Source organism: Fundulus heteroclitus, chromosome 19, assembly GCF_011125445.2.
Source record: "Fundulus heteroclitus isolate FHET01 chromosome 19, MU-UCD_Fhet_4.1, whole genome shotgun sequence".
Lineage (NCBI taxonomy): Eukaryota > Metazoa > Chordata > Actinopteri > Cyprinodontiformes > Fundulidae > Fundulus > Fundulus heteroclitus.
The window spans coordinates 400,604-426,190 of NC_046379.1; the positions used below are offsets into that span (position 1 = coordinate 400,604).

The following is a 25,587-nucleotide window of genomic DNA, read 5'->3' on the forward strand; positions in this document are numbered from 1 at the left end:
GCACAGGTAGCAGGGAGTGACATCATGGGACTGCACACAGCAGCTTCTCAGGCAGGAATCATTACACAGGAGGGTCCAAAAGGAGGAATGCTGCTCGCCCTGAAGAGGACCTTTGAGAACAGCAGCGATCCTCAATCAGAGGGATGCTTGCTACAACGTATCCACACGTTCAGCTGTGGTCTCACACCTCTGCACAACCCAAAGCTGCATTTTTCCACTGCAGGAAAAGCTCCCAGGTCATGATGCAGTTATTCCCTTAAAAAAGGAGCGTCTTAGAGCGCTCAACCCTGGAAGATAGAAAGCCTTTTCTTGTAGTTTACATCAGGGAACAATGTGTTTATGTGCAGATTTAGACTTTGGATCCAAGATGGATTATGGTTCAGAACTCTAATAATAATAATAATCTTCATCTGTCGTTGCAGCTTTACGTTTCCTCTGCATCCAGCCCGTCCTTCATGGAGCAGTGGGCTGTGTGGCCCCAGGGGGACATGCTGGCACCAAAGGTCTCGCTCAGGGACCCAGGCTGTGGGATCTGAACCGGGAGGAGAAAGATGTGGATTTGCTGCGGGTCAGAAGTGAGCCTGCAGTCCAAGCCGAGGAGTTCATGGATCTGTGACGCTGGCAGGAGGGAACAGGAGGCCCTGAAAGCTTCGTACTCCTTCATACGTCCTGCTGTGTGACACACTATTGTTTCTACACAATTTATTTAATCAGGGACAACAAAACTGAGGTCATTTGTTATTTATCAGGTAGTTTGTTTTTAGGAAACACAAACAGAAACTCAAAAAGCTTAATTTACAAAAGTTTTCACACCGCTTCAGTTGCTCCTCATCACCCCCAACCATCAGGTTTTATTGGGTTTTCATGAAACCCACCAACCAAAAGTAGAGAATAACTGTGAAGAGGAAGGAAAATTATTCATGGTTTTAAGAATTTATTACAAAGCCAAATCTGACGTTTGTTCTCCACGTTCAGGTCAGAACTTTGTAGAACCATCTTTGGCTGCACGTTTGGCTCCACCGTCTTAGAACGTCTGCAAACTTTTGCTCTTTCCTCTTTCTTTTATTAAAACAGCTCCAGCTCAGTCACACTGGATGGAGGTCATAATTATGTGAACATCTGTTGTCAAGTCCTGCCCCATATTCTTTGTCTGGACTTTGACTAGGCCATTCTAATGGCAGCCTCCAACAGGTTTTCTTCCAGGATTGTCCTGATTTAGCTCCATCCATCTCCTCATCAGCTCTGACCTGCCTCCCTGTCGTCTTTACAATCCCCACAGCATGATGCTGCCACCACCGTGTGTCGCTGTGAGCTTCGTTTTCTGTCACAGTTGTTTTGCATGTAAGCCAAAAAGTTCAGCTGGGTTTCGTCTCTACCTGTGAGAACATCTTCTCCACACGCTTGCTGTGCCTCCTTCATGAACCTGCCTACAGGACTTCTGCCGTTCTCACCACAGCTGCTCGAGGTGCCTCATCTCCATTAAACCAGGTTTAGGAGATGCAGCGTCACTAATGGTTTATCAGCCAAAAAACGATCCCACCTGAGCTGTGGATGTCTGCAGCTCCTCCAGAGCTACCATGGACCTCCTGGCTGCTTGAGTCTGTTCAGTAATGATGGGGAATTAGATTAAAAAGGGCTAAATTCATGCCTCACTTTTTAAATCTTTATTTGTGGAAAATGTGGAAAACTAAGTTGCTCTCACTTCTTTCTGCTGGTTTATCTTCTAAAAGTTGAGTCTATACGTTGACTAAATCTGAAAGTTCAGGGGGTATAAATAATTTCCTAAGACCCTTTGAATCAATAAAACTGATAAAAAAAAAAGAATTCACAGTGAAAAGTCGAGGCTTAGGGGTAAGGTTAAGATTTATTTCCTTTTGAAAATATACCCATAAATTTGTCATATGAAAACGATTATACAACCTTGAACATTTTATCACAACAGGATCACACAAATGAACCCCCGCCTCCCTGCATTACAAAGAGTTGCCCTTAAGTGTTTTACTTATTTTCCCCGTCGTAAACATTTAAAACATTGTCAACAAAAAACAGAACAAAACCAAAGGGAACAAGCCACTACAACATTCAGAACCGCCATCTATGAAAGATCCACAACCCCCCTGTTGCCCCTGCCCCACCCGGGGGGGGGGGGGGGGGGGGGGGGGGGGTTACTTTAAACGGGTCGATCAAAGGAAAAAAGGGGAGAGGAGGGGGAATTCAGCAGATAAATCTGTAAAGCTCAGCTTGGTTTGGTCCAAAGAGGATGGCAGCCAGTAAATCTTTGCCACTGTGTCTGGCCACCGACTCCTTTATGTCATATCGAGGGATTTGTCTGGCAGCAAAATCTGCCCATGATTTATTATGTCATAAAATAGGTTTAACATGACTTTCTGTTGCAGGAAAATAATTTTTTCTCTTCATGTTCAGAGGAAAACCCGACTGTGGAGCTCACTGCCTGTCGGGAGAAGCTCTCTAGATTATAAAAACTCTGTTTTTGGTAGGGGTAGGATGGGGGGGGGGGGTAGTTACTTTACAATTTATGCAGCATTTCTTCAGTATAGATTAATTGCAGGTTTGCATACAAACACCTGTTTCAGTCAACAGTGACGTTAATGTTGGTACAAAAAACCCCAAAAGGAAAAAAAGACGCTTTGGACCCCGACGTTCAGCTCCACCCTACGAGAAAAGGCAATGCGTGCACATGCACAAAGAAACACACAAAATGCATCACACACACACACACACACACACACACACACACACACACACACACACACACACACACACACACACACACACACACACACACACCTCTCACACTGCAGCTAAGATGGGTACCAGACAGTTTAGTGGTGACAGCTGCACCGCCACGCAGCCTCGTCCCCCCGCCTGTCCTCGTCCCCCCGCCTGTCCTCGTCCCCCCGCCTGTCCTCGTCCCCCCGCCTGTCCCCGTCCCCCCGCCTGTCCCCGTCCCCCCGCCTGTCCTCGTCCCCCCACCTGTCCCTGTCCCCCCGCCTGTCCTCGTCCCCCCGCCTGTCCCCGTCCCCCCACCGGCCCCTCCGTCACCTTGGTGTCACGCCGAGGCGACTGCATCGTTACTCATCACATCAGCAGTGAATCACGCGCCTAGTGCAACACTATATCAGGCCCATATTGATATGTTGGTTATAGAATTATATTGAGTGTACTGTATGAGAACATTATTCCATATAAACACGGTTTCATATATCACAAGTCCACTTTATCACTAGACCACCGTCATATCCACATCCACTATAACAGTACACCACTTTCGTTTGTCACAAATCCACTTTGTCATAAAAAACAAACAGAGACGTGTCGTTTTTTCTCCCCCCCGGCTGATATTTGCGCGCGGCGTGAGGCGGCGGCGGCTTCAGATCATCTTCATGTTGACGCGCCGCGGGCCGCTCGTCTCCGCCACGTCTGCGGCCGCCCCGTTGGACTTACGGGGGACGTACTCGATATCAAAGTTGTTCCTGTGGCGTCCTTTGCCCCGGCTCCAGGCGAACAGCAGCAGGAAGCAGAACACCACCACGCCGAGGAAGGACAGGCAGCCCATAGCGGTGGATATAAGGATAGTCTTCATGTCAATAGGAACTGTCATGTTGTACAACACTGTTCCGTTCCCCCATGTGCTGTTAGAGTCTGTCAGGTAGTTGGAGCTCCTGTTGCTGTAGTGAAGCCTGTCCCCCGTTCCCAGGCTCTTCACCGCTAAGGACGCAGACAGGCTGGCGTTGCCGGCGGGGTTGCTGGCGATGCACAAGTACACGCCGCTGTCGTGCAGCTCGGCCGCCTTGATCTCCAGGGTGCCGTCTTGTTGCACCTCCACCCTGCCGCTGCTTTTGGTGGTGACGTAGCGTCTATGAGGCGTGATCCAGACCACGGAGGGCCGCGGCGCTCCCTCCACCGTGCAGCTCAGACGCGCCGGCTGGCCTTCGTCGGCCATCAGCAGCTGCGTGGCGTTGGGTCCGATCCGTGGCTTGGTGCAGGTCATGTACCTGGACACCAGCGGCTCCTTCAGGTCACGCAGACTTTTGCCCAGGAGGTGCTGCGGCGCGCTGCACTCAGGCTGGATGTCCAGAATCTGCAGAGATGCGGGCCTGTGGCTGCTGAGCAGCCAGAGTAACCTGCAGTCACACACCAGCGGGTTTCCACCCAGGCAGAGCCTCTGCAGGGTGTCCGCCGAGGCAAACACCCCCCTCTCCAGAGAGTCCAGGCGGTTCTGGGACACATCCAACAGCTGAAGGGATTTAAGGCCCACAAATGCGAGGGGCTCGATGGAGAGCAGCTGAGCCCCCTGGAGGCGGAGCTCCAGCAGCTGGGGGAGCTGACCGAGCTCTCCCTGGTGGATGTGCTGGATGCGGCAGTAGGACAGGTTCAGGTGCGTGAGGTAGGGCAGGTTGCGCAGCGCTGCACCAGGAAAGGCAGACAGGTTGGTGTTGGTTATGAACAAGGTTGTCAGGTTGAGGCCGTGCAGTGAGAGCGGAGGCAGAGTCTCCAGCAAGGGCCAGAAATCCATCTCCAGGTGGCGGAGACGAGTGAGCCTCTTGAAGGAGAAAGGCTTGAGGAAGCTGACGCTGAGAAAGCGCATGTGCAGCTCGATGAGACTGTGCAGATGGGACAAAGCGTCGGTCGGCACCACCGTCAGGTTGGAGCGCTCCAGGGTCAGACTCTGGATCCCCAGCAGCCCCGTGAAGGCCCGCTGAGAGATAAAAACCAGCTGGTTGTTACCAACGTCCAGGAAGGTGAGCCTGTGCAGGTCCTGGAAGGCGTGGTCCAGGAGAATCACCAGCCGGTTGTGGCTCAGGTCCAGGTGGGTGAGGTTGGTCAGGCCCGTCAGAACCCCTTTGGCCACCAGCATGAGCTGGTTGCTGCGCAGGTTGAGCGAGCGCAGGGCCAGGTTGGAGTGAAAGCAGCCGGGCTCCACCACGCTGATGAGGTTGTCGCTCAGATCCAGGTCCTCCAGCTGCAGGAAGGAGGAGAAGTTGTACGCCGTCACCAGGCGCAGCTTGTTCTTGCTGAGGTCCAGGGCGCGCGTCTCGATGGGCACGCCTTCAGGGATGCTGGGCAGGCGCTTGCGGTGGCAGCTGACCGACTTGGTCTGGGCAGAGCACTCGCATCGGGCGGGGCAGCTCAGAGCGGAGCTGGCCAGGAGCAGCAGGAAGGCCCCGCCCAGGAGGAGGTGGCAGCGGAGCCGGGCGGGCCGTCGCATGTCTCTTTTCCCCAGCATCACGGCAAACTGAGCACCATCACCAACAAGCCCTGCAGGACACACAGCAGGACAGAGAAAAGGAGTTAAATCTGCAGCTGTCTGCACCCAGAACACCTTCCTACATTTACAACCTCTTAGTCTCTGTGTCGACTTAAACCGCCAACTTTCCTCTCCTCCTAATGAGCTGTCTGCCTCATCTGCAAAGAGGATATAATAAAAGGAAAGTGGCAGCAGGGAGAGAGATCAGGCGCTGTAGAGACGGCGGCGGCAGAAAGGTGTGAGGGTTCGTCGGCGTGTTGGAACAAAAGGTTGCAGGCTAAGTGGAGATGTTTTATGAGGATGTGGGATGTTTGAACCTGACGGCGCGCCGGGCTAAATGCCCTCGTGGATTTCTCTCTGCAGGCTGTGCCTGACTTTAGCTGAGGGGGGGGGTGTTTGTTTGCTGCTATGTGTGTCTGCTGCAAACCGCGCAGGAAAAAATAACCTGCTTCTATTATTAAACCCTGCAGCACATTTAGCAGCAAACACAACCCTATCAAGTTAAATAAGCATTCAGCGCAGAGAAAGTCAGCGACACATTCATCCGTTTCACCTGTAAATATCACCAAGGTGCGTTCACATCTTATCGTGGTTTCTCTCTCCTTCACACAGACTCCTAAAAGAACGCGCCCTGAAAAGTCTTCACTCCCTTCTACTGTTTCCTTCTATTTATGCTTTTCTGTCAGGGTCAAATGTTACAGATCACAAAATGAATTCTAATGTGAGATAATATAATAATAATAAAAGATGAGCCCAATAAATACTACAAATGATGATGTCATCCATAAAGGTGGAAAAAACACGATCCAACCTGGTGAGACAAACCGCAGTGAAAAAGTATTCACCCCCTAAACCTAACAGGGTAGTGGGGGCTTAGTTGTTAGAGTATGGTGTCCTGGAGAAGATGCTGGTTCTAATCCCGCAGACTACCACTCTGGGTCCCTGAGCAAGACCCAGAAGTTTCATGGCAATGTGCAAAAAGTTGCAATGACAGTTAAAGAGCAGAAATCCTGGTTTATGGAGTTAGATGACTGTGAATGTAAACGTACGGGTAGGTGTCTGAATTTGTAAATGTAAGACAATAAATGTGAATAAATTTAAGATTTTTATTTGTTTCTTGTTGTCAACTCATGTATACGTGTGATATCAGATGTTTCGTCTGTGAGAATAAAAGTTTAGAAATTACGAATGCAAGTTGTAAAGTTACAACTTTGCAACAATAAAAGTGCGAATAACAAATTTACGCGTACGAATCCACAACCCCTGATGAAGCTGTTCCACTCCCTACCAGTTGGTGGCAGTAATGAGACGTAACATCTGAGAAAATACGAGTTCTGCTTTCTTCGTCTTCTGCCTCTCATTTAATGACATCTGTCAGGTGCATTACTGCCACCTACTGGTAGGGAGTGGAACAGCTTCATCAGGGGTTGTGGATTCGTACGCATAAATTTGTGATTTGCACTTTTATTGCTGTAAAGTTGTAACTTCTCTAACTTGTATTTGTAAATCCATAAAGGTTAAAAAAGAATAAAACAACTGGACTTCTATTCTGACCTGAAGACGATTTGCTTCCCATCCAGGAAGCTTTCTCAGTCCACACGACTCCACAGATTTTGAATTTAGAAAACTTCCTGGATGGGAAGCGAATCGTCTTTATTCTTTTTTAACCTTTTTTGGATTGATCACGAACCCGATGACTGAGACACTTCACCAACAACGTGTGTTCATGACTTCTAAACTTTTATTCTCACAGACGAAACATCCGTTGTCACTCGTACGCACGAGTTAACAAGGAACAAATACAAATCTTAAATTTATTCACATTTTCTGACTTACATTTAGAGATTCAGACCCCTGTGTGTACGTTTATATTGACAGTTGTGGTACTCCATGGTCCCATCACTCACAGCCTGAAGCAGAACCGCAGCCCAGACCGTCTCAACGCCGCCACCGTGTCGGACTGATAAATGATTTTATTTCACTCAGCAGTGGTTCTGATCTCTTCTGTGGCGGCCATATCTTAGTGTAGACCCATGAGTTCTGACCTTAACTGAGGCAGTGAGGCCAGCAGAGCTTTAGATGATGTCCTGGGCTCTTCTGTGACCTCTGGGTGACGTCCTGATGATCTTTAGGGGTGGCTTTGGTCAGGTTAAGGTTGGACAATGGTTCTCACTTCGTTTCTCTGGCCATCCATCCAAAAACAGACTTTTAAATTTAGTCAGGGTATTTTTGTCTGATGTGGACATCTGCTTAACGATCCGAAACATTTTAATGTGAAAAAAGTAATAACACCCTTCTGAAAGCTTATCGGTCTATTCGACTTTACCAAAGTTTATTAAGAAGATCTGAAATGTCTGCCTTTGACAGCATCACTGTCCACAGCCAATGACTGAGGGGCTGCTGACCCACATTAACACCTTCAGACTGGACTGGAAGCTGAAAGCTGCCTGTGGCCACATGGACCGGCTAAATCCCTCCTGGAGAAGGTTTGGTGGTCAGACGAGGCAAAGGCCGAGCCGTGGAGACTCAGAATGCTCCACCAGCTGCTGAGCATGGCGGTGGAAGCATCATGCTGATGGATGTTGGGCTTCCAGGATGCTGCTGCACCGCCCCAGGTGGCCAGAACACCGTCACATCCTCAGTTTAACAGCTAGGGCTTCAGACTGGACAACGGAACCAAACACACATTCAAGCTGGTTCTGGAAAGCTCAAAGCAGGATCAGCTTTCCCAAAGCTCCAGCCTAAACCTCACAGAAGATTTATGAGCTCGGCTCAGACCTCAACCAGAACCAGGACCAGAACCTTGTTTAGTTTAGTCTCTGTGTGACTAAAATAAAATCCCCTGTAGACTTAAACCTGTGAGCCTGATTGATGCGCCGCGTCATTATTCCCTGTTTGGAGAACCAAAGTTCCTGTTCCTGATTAAAAGACCCGGATCAGATTGTTGGCCATGGAGCAGCCGGACAGGAAGGCTGCATCCCTTCTCCTCTTCTATCAGAAATTAGTTTTATGGCACCATAAATCCATCTGTTAGCATCAGAGCGTTACTCACAGCCCGTCTCGCTCTGAGCGCTTTCTGCAGATTACGCTCATCTTCACGAGAACACACCAGCGCCTAATCAGAGCATCTAGCTCCTGTACTCCACGTGTAATTCTGCTGGTTTCGTCCGTTTCTCCACGAGGCGCGGCTCCTGACCCGGAGGAGGAGGAGGAGGAGGAGGAAGGAGCGGGGGAGCAGGAAAGCACCTTGCAGCAGCCACAGGTTGTTGCTCTGACAGATGGCGGTGCAGTCAGAGAGGCTGATCATAACGGCCTCATTACCCGTAAAATCTGCATTCTGCTCAGGGCTATCTGTGCCAATTAGGTGAGCGACGTGGAAGACGCACCTGTGAGTAAAGGAAATGTGAATCCTGTTAGAAAAGAAGAACGTTAGAAGATACGGAGAGGCGCTTCTGTGGAGCGCAGCTGGAAGCAGCAGAACGGCGAGCGGAGGAGCAGCAGGCAGACATACCTGACTGAGAGAGCAGAGTGAGTGACAGTCAGAAAATAGCCCAGATGAGGCAGAGGCAGCCCAGCTCATCAACCGCGCCGCTCTCATCTCCATCCCTCTCTGTCTTCCTCTCCTCCTCCTCCTCCTCCTCCTCCTATCTCCATCTGATCTCCTCTTCCTCCTGTTGCCACATCCTCCTCCCGGCCGGCCCTGCTGAAAGCCCCGGTCCGCTCTGCTCCTCGCTCCCTACAGGCTTTGGGTTTGGGGGGGGGGGGGGGGGGGGGTATCGATCGCAGACACATCAGATGCTGCAACGCCGCCTTTAACAAGGAGCAGGCCGTTGCCACGGCAACCACAAACCCCGACTCCCATCCGCTCTGTGCCAATCAAATTAATGAAAGCAGAGAGCAGGAGGATGACGTGTTTGTGGGATTTATCCAGTTCCTCTGAGAGACGCTGTGAGCGGAGGAAGCCTCTCAGGTGAAGGTGTTCTAACGCCGGCCTGGTCCACCTGTCTGGTTCCGGTCCGGTTCTGGTCCGGCTGACGCTCCGGCAGCCATCCTCGGCTCTCCGCCTTGTTATCCATCCTCTCAGCTCCTCTCCTCCCGCCTCACTGTTGTCTAATTACGCTCCAGTTGTCTGCGGCGGAGGAGAGGATCGGGTCCTGGGATCTGCTGGAGATCTTTGTCTCTGGATAAACATTTCCCTTAAAGGTTTCACCAGTTTCTGTCCCTTTTTTTCCACCACTTTATCGTTTTGGATCATGAAATAATGTTTAAATCAGACACAGAAGACGTGAGAAACACAGAAAGCAGCTTTCAGACGATGAGAGAAAGCTCTCTGATGTGGCAGCGTGTGAAGAAGTAATTATCCTCCCTGTTGAATCAGGGATTAACTGTGATTAACCCGGGTTGATGGTTCAACTACAGCAGCCACATCCAGCCTGACGGCGGTAACCAGCAGGAAGTGAGGCAGAGGTAAAACCTGCGGAGGATGGATCTGATGCGGCGACATGGGAAGACGCCCAGGGGGGTAAAGCAGGGGGGGGGGGCACCATCACCATCACCCATTAGAGAAGGAAACACACCTAATTACCTCACAGCTGCTCCCTGGTTAGTACTGCATTTCCAGCAGCCCCCCCCCCCCCCCCAACATCTGAGAGGAATCCTGCATTTTGATTGGTTTGATGTCACAACCTGTGGCGTTCTGACAGCTTCAGCCCGCTGCACACCTGGTACAGGTGGACACGCCCGGGAACCTGAGTCTCCGTTTCATCCTGAGTTATTCTAAAGCAGCTGATGATGCTGTGTCTCCTCTCTGCTGCTGTCATCACGCCACGCCGCTCTCCTCTATATCCGCAGCTTGTAGCTCACGTATGGATTATGTGTAATATTTGTAATTATAATGCCTCCCGTGACCCGCTGTACGGCGCTGGAATCTGATTGGCTGCGTTTCTAAGTGACTCTGTCTGACCTTTGGGGGAAAACGGTGAATGATTATAAACCTGAATGATTATAAACCTGAATGATTATAAACCTGAATGATTATAAACCTGAATTATTATAAACCTGAATGATTATAAACCTGAATGATGAAATAAACTATCCTGAATGATTATAAACCTGAATGATTATAAACCTGAATGATTATAAACCTGAATTATTATAAACCTGAAGGATTATAAACCTGAATGATGAAATAAACTATCCTGAATGATTATAAACCTGAATGATTATAAACCTGAATTATTATAAACCTGAAGGATTATAAACCTGAATGATGAAATAAACTATCCTGAATGATTATAAACCTGAACGATTATAAACCTGAATTATTATAAACCTGAATGATGAAATAAACTCTCATGAATGATTATAAATTCTCCTGAATGATGACGTACGTCAGGCTGCAACACATTCTGACAGCAGACGTTGTCGAGGTGAGCTACAGCAAAGCAAGCGGAGACCGTTTGACTTTAATCTGGACTTTAGTTGCTGCGGCACAGTTTATCTGAACAAAGGGGAAGAAAACATGTAATATAACATCTGTTTAGTAATTATGGGATGCTGAATTAAAACCAACCTCCACGGTGATTTTAGACTCATCACCACTTGATGGCAGCGGAAGAACAACCAGCCATCAGGTTCAGGCTGATGAGATTTGATAACATGATTTAAAAAGAGTTTTTATGTAGACATTCAGGTCATATTTGACTGATTTTATAATTAGTTTGATGATCTGAAACATCAGAAGGAGACGTTTTTTCCACCTTTAGATCAGATCTAGTTTCTGTGCAGCAGATAAAAAGCATTTTGGTGGTTTTTTTGAAAGACAGATTTCACTTCACAAGTTGTGCGTAACACAGATGATCCTCCAGAGGCTGGAAAACATGTCCTTGGACTGAAAATCCATTTAAGCCAACGTAGGAGAGTGTAACCTTGGAGATGACGTGGCTTTGATTCTTCAGAGGAGCAGAGCTTTGTTTCATGTCTCAATCCATATCTGCTAGTCTGAGTCAAACGTCCTGCTGCTGCTGTCCTGCTTCGTCTTTTCCTCCTACAGGCTCTAAAGACACCCAGCAGAAGTCTGGCTACGAGTTCAGGAAGGGACAGAAATGATGACATTCAAATGAGATCATCACCTGTACGTGTGCATACAATGGTCTAATCAGTGGATTGATCAAATCATTGTTTCAGCCTCATCACTCCACATGCAGGAAACTGCTGCTGATAAAACTGGAGCTGAAAGCCCAGATTTATGGACCATCAAGACCTTCAGGCTTTGAGGCTTCACCTCAGAGAAGAAAGCTCTGGGGCCTCCTGTGAGCTCCAGGGCGGTCTCCTCCTGCAGACTCAGGCTGCCGCCGGTGCAGAGCTTGTAGAGAGGAGAAGACAGAAGAAGAAGAAGCGACGTCGCTTCCAGATAAACACAAGTTCAAGGATGGATGGCAGAATATCGGTCAGGTCCAAACATCTCCAGGAGCTTCTTACACCTGACAGGAACAGGCTGATCACCACTGGTGGACCTCCAGCATGAAACAGAGACTTTGTGGCAAAGAGCAGAACACTGACGTTTTGGACCTGTGGTCAGGAAAACCCGTCATCAGAACGCAGCAGAGAGATGAACATTCAGAACCTCCAGGTTCTGCTTCCTGCCGCTCCTTCAGCCTCAGCTGGTGGGTTTTGGCTTCATTTCTTCAGTCTCCATTAAAATGAAGTGTTGTCATCAGTAAAGTGCTGCTGGTGCCTGGAGCCCAAAGCGTTTCAGGCTCTCTGCCAGTGAAAGGCTTTCAGGGACCAGATCCAAGCGAGAGAGATCCTCTCTGCAGCGGGACGCTGAGGGAAGGTTTGATGAGGTGAAGCTACTTCATTTATTAACGGCGTTTAAGCAACAAGCAGTGTCTGTGAAGGCGGTCCTAACCACAACATCATCGGGTTGTTCTAACAGACCAGAGATGATGAAGAACCGAGTCAGCGCTGGTTCTAAACAGCAGCAAGAAGCATTGGAGTGTGTTATTGTCCTCTCTTTGCCTTTAATTAGATCAATAATGAAGATAAATACCAGGTTTTAAACATGACGCAACATTTTGATTGGTTGCTGGTCTCTATGAGCCCGCCTCCAGCTAGTTCAGCAGCAGAACCACAAAGGGAGCTTAGCAGGAGAACCGCTGGCAGAAAGAACCCATTTACCCTGAGATGGCTGAGGGATGATGGATGGATGATGGATGGATGGATGGATGGATGGGTGGATGATGGATGGATGAGGGATGGATGGATGGATGGATGATGGATGGATGGATGGATGAGGGATGGATGGATGATGGATGGATGGATGATGGATGGATGGATGAGGTTCTGGTCGGCTCGTCTCCAGCAGCAGGCGGTAAAACCGTAATCTGACCAAACGTGTTTCTGCGTGTTTTCTGACGCGGCAGTGCTCTGTGTCTCAGAGTCACTGAGTCTCTGAATCACTGAGTCACTGAATGTCTGAGTCACTGGGTCTCTGTGTCTCTGAGTCACTGAGTCTCTGTGTCTCTGAGTCACTGAGTTTCTGAATCTCTGAGTCACTGAATGTCTGAGTCACTGGGTCTCTGTGTCTCTGAGTCACTGTGTCTCTGAGTCACTGAGTCTCTGAGTCACCGAGTCTCTGAGTCACTGTGTCTCTGAGTCACTGAATCTCTGAGTCACTGTGTCTCTGAGTAACTGAGTCACTGAGTCTCTGAATCTCTGAGTCTCTGTGTCTCTGAGTCTCTGAGTCTCTAAGTCTCTGAGTCACTGTGTCTCTGAGTCTCTGCGTCTATGTGTCTCTGAGTCTCTGTGTCTCTGAATGTCTGAGTCACTGTGTCTCTGAGTCACTGAGTCTCTGAGTCTCTGAGTCTCTGGGTCTCTGAGTCTCTGAGTCATGCCTCAGCCTGAAACACGTCAGCATCACGCGGCTCCTTTAGACACAGCAACACATTCAGACGTGATCCTCAGAGCTCCTCCTGCTCCTCCTCACAGCCCCGTCGTCTGCCAGCCCCACCCTGAGCAGAACCTCCATGGTGTGTGAGCAGAACCTCTCCCCGAGCCGGGACGTATTTTTAGAAACACTCGGAGCAAACATGCGGATCTGTCCGGGTTCTGGGGGTCAGCCTGCAGGAGCAGCGAGTTCTGGGCTGTAGACGATGAATAATGAGTCACGGTGAGAGGATTCAGCTTAAAGCTGCTGCAGCTACAGCAGAGAAGACCCAGCATGTTCTCCAGAACCTCAGCCACACAGAACCAGCTACAGCAGAGACGGCCCAGCATGTTCTCCAGAACCTCAGCCACACAGAACCAGCTACAGCAGAGAAGACCCACCGTGTTCTCCAGAACCTCCGCCACCCAGAACCCATTTGTTTAAATGGTTTTATGTCAGTAAAGCATTAAAATGCTGCGCTGCCTATAGCAGCATCATAACCTCAGTGATAAAAACACATCTGTGTTTCCTTTAATGTAGAATCTGGGACTTGTTGTTTCTGAGAGGTAATGAAATAAAGCCCAAAGATGACGGCAGTTAATTAAAACAGATTAACGTTGATACTCACACATTCTCGCTCAGTTTGACACATAATGAAAAAGCAACAAAGCTTCATGAATGCCTCGCATACCAGGACAGGTTCTGTGTGACCGGGTGGAAAAGAGCCAGAACCTAGGACCAACCCACACATGGTCCAGATCACCAGGTCCACACAGAAGACCTGTGAGCTGAAGAATAGAACCGTCTGTCTAATTTTACTGCATTAATCTTCTGATAAGATCAAAGGTTATGAAATAACCAGCATGAAGCAGCCTTTTCCTGCCGTTCTGACGCCTGATTGGCTGCTTCATGCTCGTTACAGCGTGCTAATGCTAACGCTAACATCCACGTTGATGATGCAGCGATGACTTAAAGTCATGCTTTGTCTTTTTAGCGGCTGTGGAGAACGTGAAGGTATTCTGCAGCGGGGATGGACTCCACATATTTAGTTTCTTTCTCTGTTTAATGAACGTTTGCCGCACGCTCACCACAGATACTAAGAAGGCCGAACAGATTTCTATTCCAGGAGCGGCTCTCTGCGCTGACCGCCCTGCAAGGAGCCAAATGTCAGCAGACTTTTCTGGATGCAGCCTCTGTGTTCCTGCTTAATTAGAGCTTCTGCATCCTGTCTGCCAATTAAACAGCCCTTTCTGCTCCACTGGAGCCGTGGCTAGCTCAGTCATCACCGGTCCCCCCCCCCCACACACCCCAGTCCCACCACCACCACGGGGCCCACCGTGTGTCAGCCGGGCTGCAGGACCACCAGGGAGGCAAAGCTGCTGCAGATATCTCTGTCTGGATGTAATAAAACGTCCAGTTAATTAATATTCAGCGTGAAGCAGCTGATGGACAGAGGAAGAGGAGAGGAAGTGATATCTATCTATCTATCTATCTATCTATCTATCTATCTATCTATCTATCTATCTATCTATCTATCTATCTATCTATCTATCTATCTATCTATCTATCTATCTATCTATCTATCTATCTATCTATCTATCTATCTATCTATCTATCTATCTATCTATCTATCTATCTATCTATCAGATTCTTACAGTAAATTGGTGAAATGTAAATTGTTAATTCCTCCTCAGGACAGGAAACTGCGTTGAGTTCGTTAATGGAATTATCTTATGCTAAAATCTGGTGCAGCACATGACGTTATTATCATTGTTATTATTATTATTATTATTATTATTATTATTATTATTAATATTATTACGCTGCAGAGACTAGAAGTAGTTACAGACCAAAGGTCATCAGTGAGTTATTTCCTGCTGGTTTTACTGCCTGTTTGTCCCACTTTTACCTTTCAGACACTGATTTCTTCTCATTTTACGGTTTCACTTCCTACATGTCGAACCTCTGAACCAAAAAGACCAAAACATGTAGAAAATACTCCTGGAACAAAAGAAGAGCTGCGAGCTGAACTCTGGCTTCTTAACGAGGAGACATTGATTCCTGGCTAATTAGCGGATTCATTATTGCACAGAAGTGGGAGCGTGTGTGAATCCCAGTCGGATCTAATTGTCTCACAGAAGACATCCAGCTGAATTCAGATATTTACACACTGTATGGAAAGACATATACGCATTTTTTCCTCCATATTTGACTAAACTTTACCAAATCTAGGAGTTTGCTACATGCCAGAAAGACGAGCTCGTTGCATTGCAGTGTTCTGATTGGTTAACGCACTACATCTGAGTTAAACGGGACATATTTTGTAAAATGCACTTTTTTAGCCCTTAAATACATTCTGTTGTGTCCTTGGAGTCTCTAGCAGTGCAGAAAATATAAATGTAGTCCGTCCACGAGCTGCAGAGGTCTCTTTAAACTCTGACTGGGTCACATTTATCAAGCCGTTTAGCTCACCAAGGTAACTGGCTTACAGCTTAACGATGTCAAGTAACCAGCATCTTTATTTATCGCTGTTATTCTGTTGATTTTGGTTTCTTGGGGTGAGAAGAGCCTCCTTTAGATTTAAAGGGACGGCACCAAAACGAGTTGTTCTCAGATGCAGCTAAGAACAGGGGGGGCATGGGGATGAATTCAGAGCAAAGAATCGCTGTTCCACTTTATTATAGACCACAGCTGGAGGATTTCTATGTGAACAGGAAGGATTTAAAAAGAATGGCATGTCTCCTTTAAATATGTTTATTAAGGCAACGCCTCAAACACGCTGCTGTCTGTGTAACATCGTGGGAAACAAACAGAGGAACTCTGGATGTGGTTCTACGGTGGATGTGGTTCTACGGTGGATGTGGAGCTCAGTGCTCTGCCTGGGTGTATCAGTGCAGCATCTTTAGTCCCTCTGTGGTAAATCCTGCTCCATTTAGCGTCCATTAACACCAGAATTATGGGCCAGACTAACAGGAAACAACAAATGGTTAAAGGTCCAGTGGTTTCTGCTACTCTGATGAAAAAAAACAAGCTGCAGCAGGCCTGGACCCCCCCACAGACACCAAGCAGGGAGATGTTTCTCCATAAATGCTCCGTTCCTCACCGCCGGTAAAGACAGTCCAGCATCGCCTCATTTTCACAGTAAAACAAATTAAATGTTAAAATGAGATGAAATGTGAACAGGTTCAGGGTCCAGGATCACTGAATCTAAACGCCGGCTGAAGCGGCCCTCAGAGGTCCGCCTTCGTCCTCCTGCAGGCGCTGTAAGGCGCGCCGTGACTAGATGTGGCTTTTTCTGTCAGCCTGGCGCCGCCGCCACTGAAGGACAGCAGCCATAATCACTCTGAGACAAACGGCGTCTCGTTTCAGAGACTCTCAGCTGAAGGGATGATCAGAATGCACAGGAGCCAGGTCCTGCCCCCCCCCCCCCCCCCCACCTGCTTCAGGAGGAGCTCTGCTCGCTGCTCACAGATCGCTGCTACCTGAAGGACACTCACCGTCTTCAGTTACTGTCTAATTTTAGTCTCAGGAGGTAAACCTCATCCATTTTTCATGGTCCATGCATCCCACCACGGATCCACCCACAGAGAGGTCTGCCCCCTCCCCCCCCCCCCCATTTAAATAATCACATTTCCTGAAAACAACTTCTGTGTAATCTGAATCAAATCAGCTTTATTACGGCGTGTGGAGGCTGGGGGGGGGCAGAGGTTGGGATTAGCGCTGGAGACGCTTTTCTGAAGCCTGGCCAGCGTCCCGGCTCAGGTCTTACCTGACCTCTGACCTGGCCAGTGCTGCAGGTGACTGTGGAGAGAGAGGGGGGGCGTGTGATGAGGAGCAGCAGCATGGAGACGACTCGCTGTTTGGAAAGGTTAAGTGATTCCTCGCATCTTCTCCTTATGGCCGTATTGTCTTTTATTGTCAAAGTTTTTATGCCGCCCACAAAACTCATGGGAGGTGTTTGCTGTGTCCTAATAGGAGCCCGTAGCAATTATGTGGCCCCCATATTGATCCTGAGTATCGATCTGAGTCCACGCTTGATCTCAGGATGTGTGCTGGGCTTTCAGACCAAATTAGAGTAATGGCAGATGCAATAATTTAGAAAATAGCAACAGAGGCTCCAACATCCACGGACATATCATTTTTATGTAGAAAGCCACAGCCATGCACATTCACATGAAACACGTGACGTCTGTGAAAAAGAGGCGGGGGGGCAACAAGCCTCCTGCTGCTGATCATCGTCAGCGTCAGGAACGTCTGTAAAAACTGCTTCAGCTGGACTGTAACTGGACTTATTTCTGGGTTCATCCTGTTTTTATTTTGACTGGATGACGGAGGTCCAGGAGGAATAACTGATGTTCAGAGAAAGCCTCTTCTCTCCAGAACCAAGACGGCTGCAGGACAGAGCTGCTGCTGGAGGAAGGACCAGGAGACCAGAGATGCTGGAGTTCTCCAGGTGGAAACCAACGGCTTTCATCATTTCTAGGTCAGGAAATGAAGTCATGAGACTGATCTGATGGATAACGGGGCCGGCACGCCGCCTCTGGCCCCACGACCCTTTATGGATAGAGCTGCTGTGGTGGAGCGGTTCAGTCCCGACCCACAGAGAATCTGTGGAAGGAGGTAAAGAAGATGTCAGGAGTCCTGACTTATCTTTGGTCATGATCTAACCAGAGGAACGCTGCAGTCAGCAGTTTCCTCCTCCTCCGTGTCATCAGGTGACTCTGCACACAAAGTCCTGCTACAAACGCATGTTTTAGAACCTTTGGGTTCAACGTTAACGGCTGAAACATCCGGTAACCTGAGGATGTTTCAGCCGTTAACTTCTGGAGAAAGATGAAAGCCCAGCATGATTTATTTTTGACTCTATTCTAATAAAGAAACCCATTCATCGCTCGTCTTTCAGGCACAATGCGCTGATTCATCTGCATGAAAGACGCTCCCAGCTAACAAGGCCGGACTCACAGGTGTGCTGCTAATTAGCTACCTGCATTGTTCACGTTGAAAAGAAGTTCCTAAAACGTCCTTTTTGGTTCAAAGACATGTACGTAAGTAACCGCTGTACACGCGCAGTAGTTCTGGGTTTTAAATAGAGCAGTTTTATTGTTTCTGTTGAAGGAAGTCATTATTTAGGAGAATCTCCTCCAGCAGTTCATCCTCTCAAACTTTAGATGCTGTTGCTGTTTCCTGCCGGAGCCGTTATGATTCCAGCGTTTTTCTGCTTTCTCTGATTCAGCTGGAAGTCTCCTCTCCATCGACGCTGGGCGAGAAGCTTCTCTGGAGCGCGCCACATTTAGGAAATCACTCAGCAATTAGCAACAACAGGCTTCTGATGGGAGAGCAGCTCATTCATGCCGCAGATGTTTCTGCTCATGTTTGCTGCCAAAGCTGCAAAGTGATCCACCCACTCCAGATCAGACTATAAATATAAACTAAAACTTTTCCTTAAACTCCACACCAAGGTATTTACGTATTTATGACTGGATTCACATCCACAAAGAGAGCTGCTTTGTTACATTTCTGAGAAAAAACGATTTATTCTGCTGCTCCTTCCTTTCAGACTAATTACACAGACGAACGATAGACGCCAAAGCTGAAGGTCTGTGATGATTTTCCTGGAAAGCAGTTTAGTCGTCATTTCTTTGTAGGTCAGACCATCAGTGACGGATCAGGCGCTCTTCTCTGGAAGCGAATGACACGGCAGGATTAGCACTTTCACCAAATCAGTCTGACGGATTAGCAATCTCCGCTGTCGCTCTGCAGGATTCACGCTCGCTCCAAACCGAGTGGAGGCGGCGTGACGGCCAAGGTGACTTTGGGCTGAGAGACTCTGATGCAGGACGACCCGTCTGAGTCGTGATGCTCAGGAGTTCTGCAGCTTTAAGAGCAGATGGAGCGTTTCCACACTTCATCAGAGCTCAGCAGAGACCACCAACCTGTAAACGACTGACGGCGCTGCAGTGGTCATATTTACCAGGAGGCAGGAGGAGGGCTTCCAGTTAAAGCCCTGAAGATCAATGATTAACCTTTAAACACAATAGATGTGAAGGAACAACTTTCATGTCCTGGATCTCCTCATATGACCTCAGTAGGAGGACTTTACTTAAAATGGGACATTTCCACCAAACCTGAACAGATTTTGTGTCTGATTTGCTTTGTGAAGGACGGCTTTAGGAACCAGAGAGTTGCAGAGATATTGTTGGATTATCGTCCTTAATTAAACTGTGTGCAAAGAAAGATGGAGACAAACTGTGGTTAGTGTTAAAGCTTTAAGACCCTAAAAGATCAAATAGATTATTTGGAAGGTTTGTGAGAATATTTACGGACAGCAGCTACCCGTCAGTTTGGGATGGCGTGAGAGTCATCTGGTACAACAGTGGTGGGCATTAAAACGGCCACCAGGGGGCAGCAGCTGATGAATCTGGTTAGAAGGGGCAACATTTCAGGCAACTGCCAGAGTTTCTGTCAAATCAGTCAGAAAACGCGTCTACAGATCCGCTGCTCCAGCCTGACATCACAACAAAATACGAAGACACATGACCTCCTCCACCGAGGCAAAGACTGAGCTGCCGGCACCAATCCATGTTGCTCCATGTTGCTCTGGTTGCTCTGGTTGCCACAGAGGCCCAGTTCTGGACCCGGTGGCTATTTAAAGGCTCCCACAGCTCTAGACAGAGGAAGGAAAGAGTCCAGTCCCGCTTCTGGACGGGTCAGAGGTTCTGGCTGAACATCGTCCCCGTACCTGTGCCGCTTTATCCCAGCAGGTGAGCCCAGTACAGGTGAGTTTATATTAAATCACAGATGAAGTAGTGAAATGACCATAAAGGTGAAAAAACATGACAGCAACTGAGAATGAAGAGAATGTAAACATTCTGATGCTATGTGGACAAAAACTGGTTGTTGATCAGTCATGACAGATTTCTAAATCCAGTTTAATCCGTTATTTTTTCTCCAGTGATCACAAGAAGCACATTGGTTTTTTTTGTTAGTTTCTCGTGTCAACCAATCACAGCCCTTAGAAGACAGCTTCACACCTAGCAACAGGGTCAACCACACCTAGCAACGGGGTCGACCACGCCTAGCAACAGGGTCGACCACGCCTAGCAACAGGGTCGACCACGCCTAGCAACGGGGCCAACCACAGCTCCTCACTGAGACAAACATTTCTGGCGTCTCCTTCCTCAGAGTCACTCTGAAGCTGAAACGTTTCAGGCTAAGCCAGGAGCTCCGGCAGACTCTGAGGATCTTTGGGAATACGGTCCTGATCTTTCTCCACGTGTGCGTGATCGCCTTAGAGTTTGATTTCCACCCACTGACCTCGCCCACCTGCAGCAGGAGTGCATACAACATCCTCAAGCTCCTTCCTATGTAAGCAGAATGTTTTACTTTATTTCTTTATCAATGCTGTCAGAGCTAAATTAAGAACTTTGAGACACAACAACAGAAGCAGCTTTTCTGCTGCTCCTGCATTATTCATGCCACATAAATATATCTCCCCGTGTGTGTTTACATGTCACCAACAAGGAGACGTGGGAAACTGCCCTGGAGCCCAAAAGGCTCTTCTGGAGCCCAGACGGTCTCTGTTCTTTGAACACGCCTGGAAACGCTGTGCTACTGCTGCTCTGAGATTCAGGGGAGGTTAATCTCCTTTTCTCTGCTTTTACCTCAGACAGGAGGGCAGAAAGGAGGGAAACGTCTTAATGTGTTGGGGAAATGTTGGAAAGTGATGGTCTGTTTGTTCTCCATAACAACCGGTTCCTTTTAGAGACGCCAATCAGCGCCATCACACCGACCTTATGATCTACTGTTTTAAAGCATGTTTCAGACCTCACACTGTACTTTAATCCAAAGTAAAGTCAAAAGAATGAGAAACACCGACTGACACGCCGTTACTGGGGATTCCCGTATGAATGGTGAACTTTGAGGGCCTCTGTGAGCTTTTTGAGAGAGCGTCCCATTTATGTAGTCCAGGTAGGAAATGCTTATACGATGAGCTTTAAATGACACAAGAAATCTTTGAAAAAGCTTGTTTTTGTGTTTTCACACTCCTAAAGTTGTTTCAGTCAGAATAATCAGGTTCTGCTTGGATCTGCTGCTGCAGGTTCCAGTTTTGGAGCCATCCGCCCCCAGCGGTGTGCAGACAGAAGTTCGTACCGTGCTTACACCAAGCCACCACAAGGAGGCGCTCACTTACAGAAAGCTCTGTAACCATGCAGAAAACCCCTGTTATTACCTTCAGCTGTCACTTTTTACATGTCGTATTAATTAATCCTGTATATTCTTCACTGATGGTATAAGGTGGTTGTTTGTACCTGTAATACTATATCAGCTGGTCCATTGAACATGAAATAGTCCCAGAATAAAATCTAATAAAGCTTTTTGCATATAAACATCCAGCAGAGCTCTATGGTGAAAGCTGTGATGCTCCATCTGTTGTTGGGGTCTCTTTGGCATTGAAGGGTAACTTGCCCCCAAATCAATTTTTTTTGCCAATAAACTGTTAACATGGTTGTTTTATAGTACTGTCTACATATTCTGGTCATTATTTTGACAAATTAGTGCATATTTGTTGAAATCCTGCTTTTGTGTCTAACACCGTCAGTGTGGCGCCCTCCTAGGGTTAAACGGTGGTCTTGTATTGCTATTGGTTAAAAAGGTATTTGTGACATAATTTGGAGAAACTGATGTCAGTACTGCGGGCCTGTAGAAATATGGCAAGAGGTTTAACATTTAATCAGTAAGTTCAACTATCATGAAATCACCATTGTAGATATCTAGGACGTTATTTTGACTAGTCATAATGTCACTGTGGCTATTATGAATTTTGATTTAAGATATAGCTCAGTTCATTCTGACTAGTCAAATCTAAATTACAGATATTTATGTTGACAAACGACAAGTGAACGGCAAAATAGTTTGAATCTTACAAGGCAAAACTGAATAACAGATATCTGTAATTAGAGTTTTGACTAGTCCAAATCTAAGTACAGATATTTCTAATAAAACTTTTGACTAGGCAAAATGATGTTGCAGATATCAGTAATCAATGATTAGTCTAGCGATTAAATGTTAATTGTCTTGCCATAGAGCTGTCTCACAGGCAGACAGCTGCTGCCTCGTCCTGAACTCGCCTCCACTGCCTCGGCAGCACCGGCTTCAGGCTTTGCTCAATCAGCGGCTCAAACTGATAAAGCTCTGACCCGCTGGGCTCCACAAAGCCTTCTTCAGCTTCTGGTGATGAGGAGGTGAAAACCTCCACCTGAAAAGACCAAACCGTGACGTAACTCCCTCTCCATGATTCATCAGGGCAAATCAACCCTGAACACCGCCCCCTTCCAGAGTTTGCCTGATGATCTCCTTTCTGTGTTGCTGCATGCAGCCACCCCTCCACCGCCCCAGGGCGCGTCACCCTGGACAGAAACCTCCATGGTTCACGTCACGTCACAATTATTTCCTTCAGTATAATTAGGTCCTTTTAAGTCATTTCAGGCTAAATGTTTGTCTAGTAAAAGACTTAAACAATGTATTCTGCATTTAAAAAGCTGACTTGTCTTTGGCTCACAGAGACTTTACCTTTTAAATGCCCTGCAGCTCCCGCTGGCCAGGAGTTACTGTAAAAATCCACCTAATTTTCCCAACATTAGCCTTTCAGCAGACAGTAAAGCCCTGACTGCTGCACAATGCTCACAGAGTTAAAACCTCCGTATTGATAGAAGCCTGAGGCTCTCCGTCAGACACAAGCTCCTTTCTTTAAACGTGTGTGTGCTGGAATCCATACAGCCAATACAAGAGCATAAAATCAGCGTGTTTGTGTGGGCTTACTGGATGCTTTTAGGCGGTATTTACCGGCTTGGTGCACCTGCCACATAATTGCGAGACACGCTGCAAGAAGAGCCTGAGAAATGGCAAAGGGAGACCATTTGGGACCGGAGCAGATTTGGACCGTTTAAGCGCTTAAGTCCCAGGATAAACGGCATTAACATGCATGCATTGAAAGCCAGACTCAGCCCGCATAAACAAGAAGCCCCTGCAAAGTCTACTGACAAAGTCAGGGTAGAAATGTTCCACTTTGGCAAACTGGCCACTGTACTGGAGGAGCGTGAGAGAACCTCAGTCCACGAAAGCAGCGTCTGGTTATCTGGAACTGAAATATAATAAAAAAAATATATTTCTGCCGCTCTGCAGAAACTGGGTGAACGCATCACCAAAGCCACATCACATTAGAAATCTGACAAATTACAGCATTCACAAAGAAACAAGCGTATGCCAGAAAATCAATAGAGAGACGCGGCGGACAAAGTGGGCTCTGCTCCAGAGGACTATGGGTGGCACGTATTCATTAGCAGCGCCTCTATTTCCCATCAATGAAGCCCAAAGAAACGCAGTAAATAGCTGCAGCTGCTCCAGGGAGCCCACGTTTCCTAATCCCCAAATCAGACACGGTCAGGGCGGCGGCAGAAAGACTCTTTTCTTTTAAAGCGTGAAGGACTCACAAAAGATTATTATGCACAACGCGTCTGAGGTGTTTATTGACATTTACTCGCAGTCCATAAACTAAATGTAAGAACTTGTTTATGCCTGACATTTATTCTCTTGGGAAGTTGACTCAGCGGCCATTTTATTAGGTACAGCATTTTGAGAGCTTGTTAATATAAATGGTTGTCTGTGAGCTCCTGATCCACCACGTCCCAAAGCTGCTCTGATGGAGATCTGGTCTCTGTGGAGAACATCAGAGGTCATGATGACCTGAGCGTTGGAGTCAAAGCGACTTATTGAAGTTCAGTCTGAGCTGCAGAATGAGGGAAACCTGAGTCCATCCTGCCAGCATGGACAGACATCTCTGATTGGATGTTTCTGCGACGAGTTAAGTCGGTCCTGGAGGTCCAGTAGCAGCAAGCTGCCCCTAATTAAATCTTTGTTTGCCTGCTTTTCTTTTGCTGCAACAAGAAGTCACCACTCTTAGATTTGTGGCACCTGAATGAAGCTCTTCCCAGAATGCCCAGGACGCTGGTCGGTACAAGGACACGGATGGAGATGCACATGTCAGCGCTGTCAGGAGACGTCCACAGAGATCTCTGAGCAGAGCGTCCAACAGGACTTCTGCATTAGCAGGGTCACCGCTCCCTGCAGGCTGCCTTCTGCAGCCACACCTCAGCAGGACGCCGACCCTAAAGACCCTCAGCGAGGCGGTGAGGAGCGCCGCCATGCAGCACGCAGCCAGCCGTCCTGCGGTCCTGCCGGTACCGGGACCGGGACCGGTGGACCAGAACCAGCAGGGACACGGCTGGAGTCTGGCAGGACGCCCTGCAGGCTTCATCTCCTGCTCTGGCCTGGCTGAGGAGCAATTTTACATCAACGAAGGATTCTGCATTTCACATCTAACCTTTTTAATGTTAAAGTGTGGAAGAGCCAACGCTCACATTATTGTAGTCTAAGACCTTCTTCTTTCTCATTAACCTTTACAGCATTTACCTGCATTCTCATATTTTCTATTTCATTTGAATTCTTATCTCCTTCATTCTGAAATGATTTGGTCAACTGCAGTTGTTTTTAAAAGGACTTCTAAATGAACGAGATATTTAACATATTAATTTGTGTTAGTTTTTAAACTTTACAACAGAAACTGTTTTTATAGATGCTTTTATTCATCAGCAGTGAGACAGGAAGAAGGGCAGAAGGAGAGGAGGGGAATCGAACCTGAGACGGCTGCATGGGGGACCGGTCCCTAAAGCAGCTGAAAGGAGACGAGGAGACGAAGTGAGGAGACGAGGAGAGGAGGTAAGGAGAGGAAGTGAGGAGAGAAGGTGAGGACAGGGGAACAAAGGTGAGCAGGTCTTCTGATCCAGCGGTCTCAGTCTTCTTCTCTGGTGGAGACGGTCCGGTGGTTCTGCTGAAAGCTTTCACCAAACTCTCTGCTTCTCCAAACCGACTCGGTGGAGCATGTTTGCTGCTGGATTGCAGGAATCTCTGCAGCTCATGTTGCCAAAGATGCCAAAGCAAATGATGACATGAAGGCAGCAGAGCTGCAGGATGTTTCTCTGAATCCCTCCATGATGCCACTTTTTATCTTTGTTTGAAAGGATCAGATCTGCGTCTCTGAAATGTTTGCTGGACTCTTCGGTTTAAAGTCTGGATTTCCTTCTTTCAGCTAGTTACAGTTACAGTCAGCTCATTAAGGCATGAATTATTAAATATTTCCAGGGCTCAGTGTTGGTGAGTAATTCCCTTCAGGGCTCTCACCAGGAGGTCTTTCTCTACTTTTATGACTTGTTGAGAGATTAAAAAGTGTTGCTGCTACCACAAGGTGGCGCTAAATCATCAGACCACTTTGCAGGAGTAGGAAACCCTTCTGATGGAAGGCAAGCATCCAGCAGCAGCTTTTCTCCAGGATGTT

At 47.7% G+C, this 25,587-nt stretch overlaps 1 protein-coding gene across 3 annotated transcripts in view; it reads right to left on the bottom strand.

The window, feature by feature from the left end:
• Window positions 1-3,047: 3,047 nt before the first annotated feature.
• The window catches only part of lingo2b (leucine rich repeat and Ig domain containing 2b), a 47,399-nt gene continuing 24,859 nt past the window's right edge, over window positions 3,048-25,587 (bottom strand). Inside the window, exons 1-2 of one of the 3 annotated variants that reach the window (XM_036150783.1) lie at window positions 8,781-8,999; window positions 3,048-5,280 (exon numbers count right to left, since the gene is read on the bottom strand). In XM_036150783.1, the coding sequence (XP_036006676.1) occupies window positions 3,392-5,248 (1,857 nt within the window). In that variant the 5' untranslated portion in view covers window positions 5,249-5,280; window positions 8,781-8,999 and the 3' untranslated portion in view covers window positions 3,048-3,391. Of the gene's footprint in view, window positions 5,281-8,321; window positions 8,480-8,780; window positions 9,000-25,587 lie in introns of those variants that run through there. The other 2 variants (XM_036150784.1, XM_021308368.2) reach the window with 2 other exon arrangements.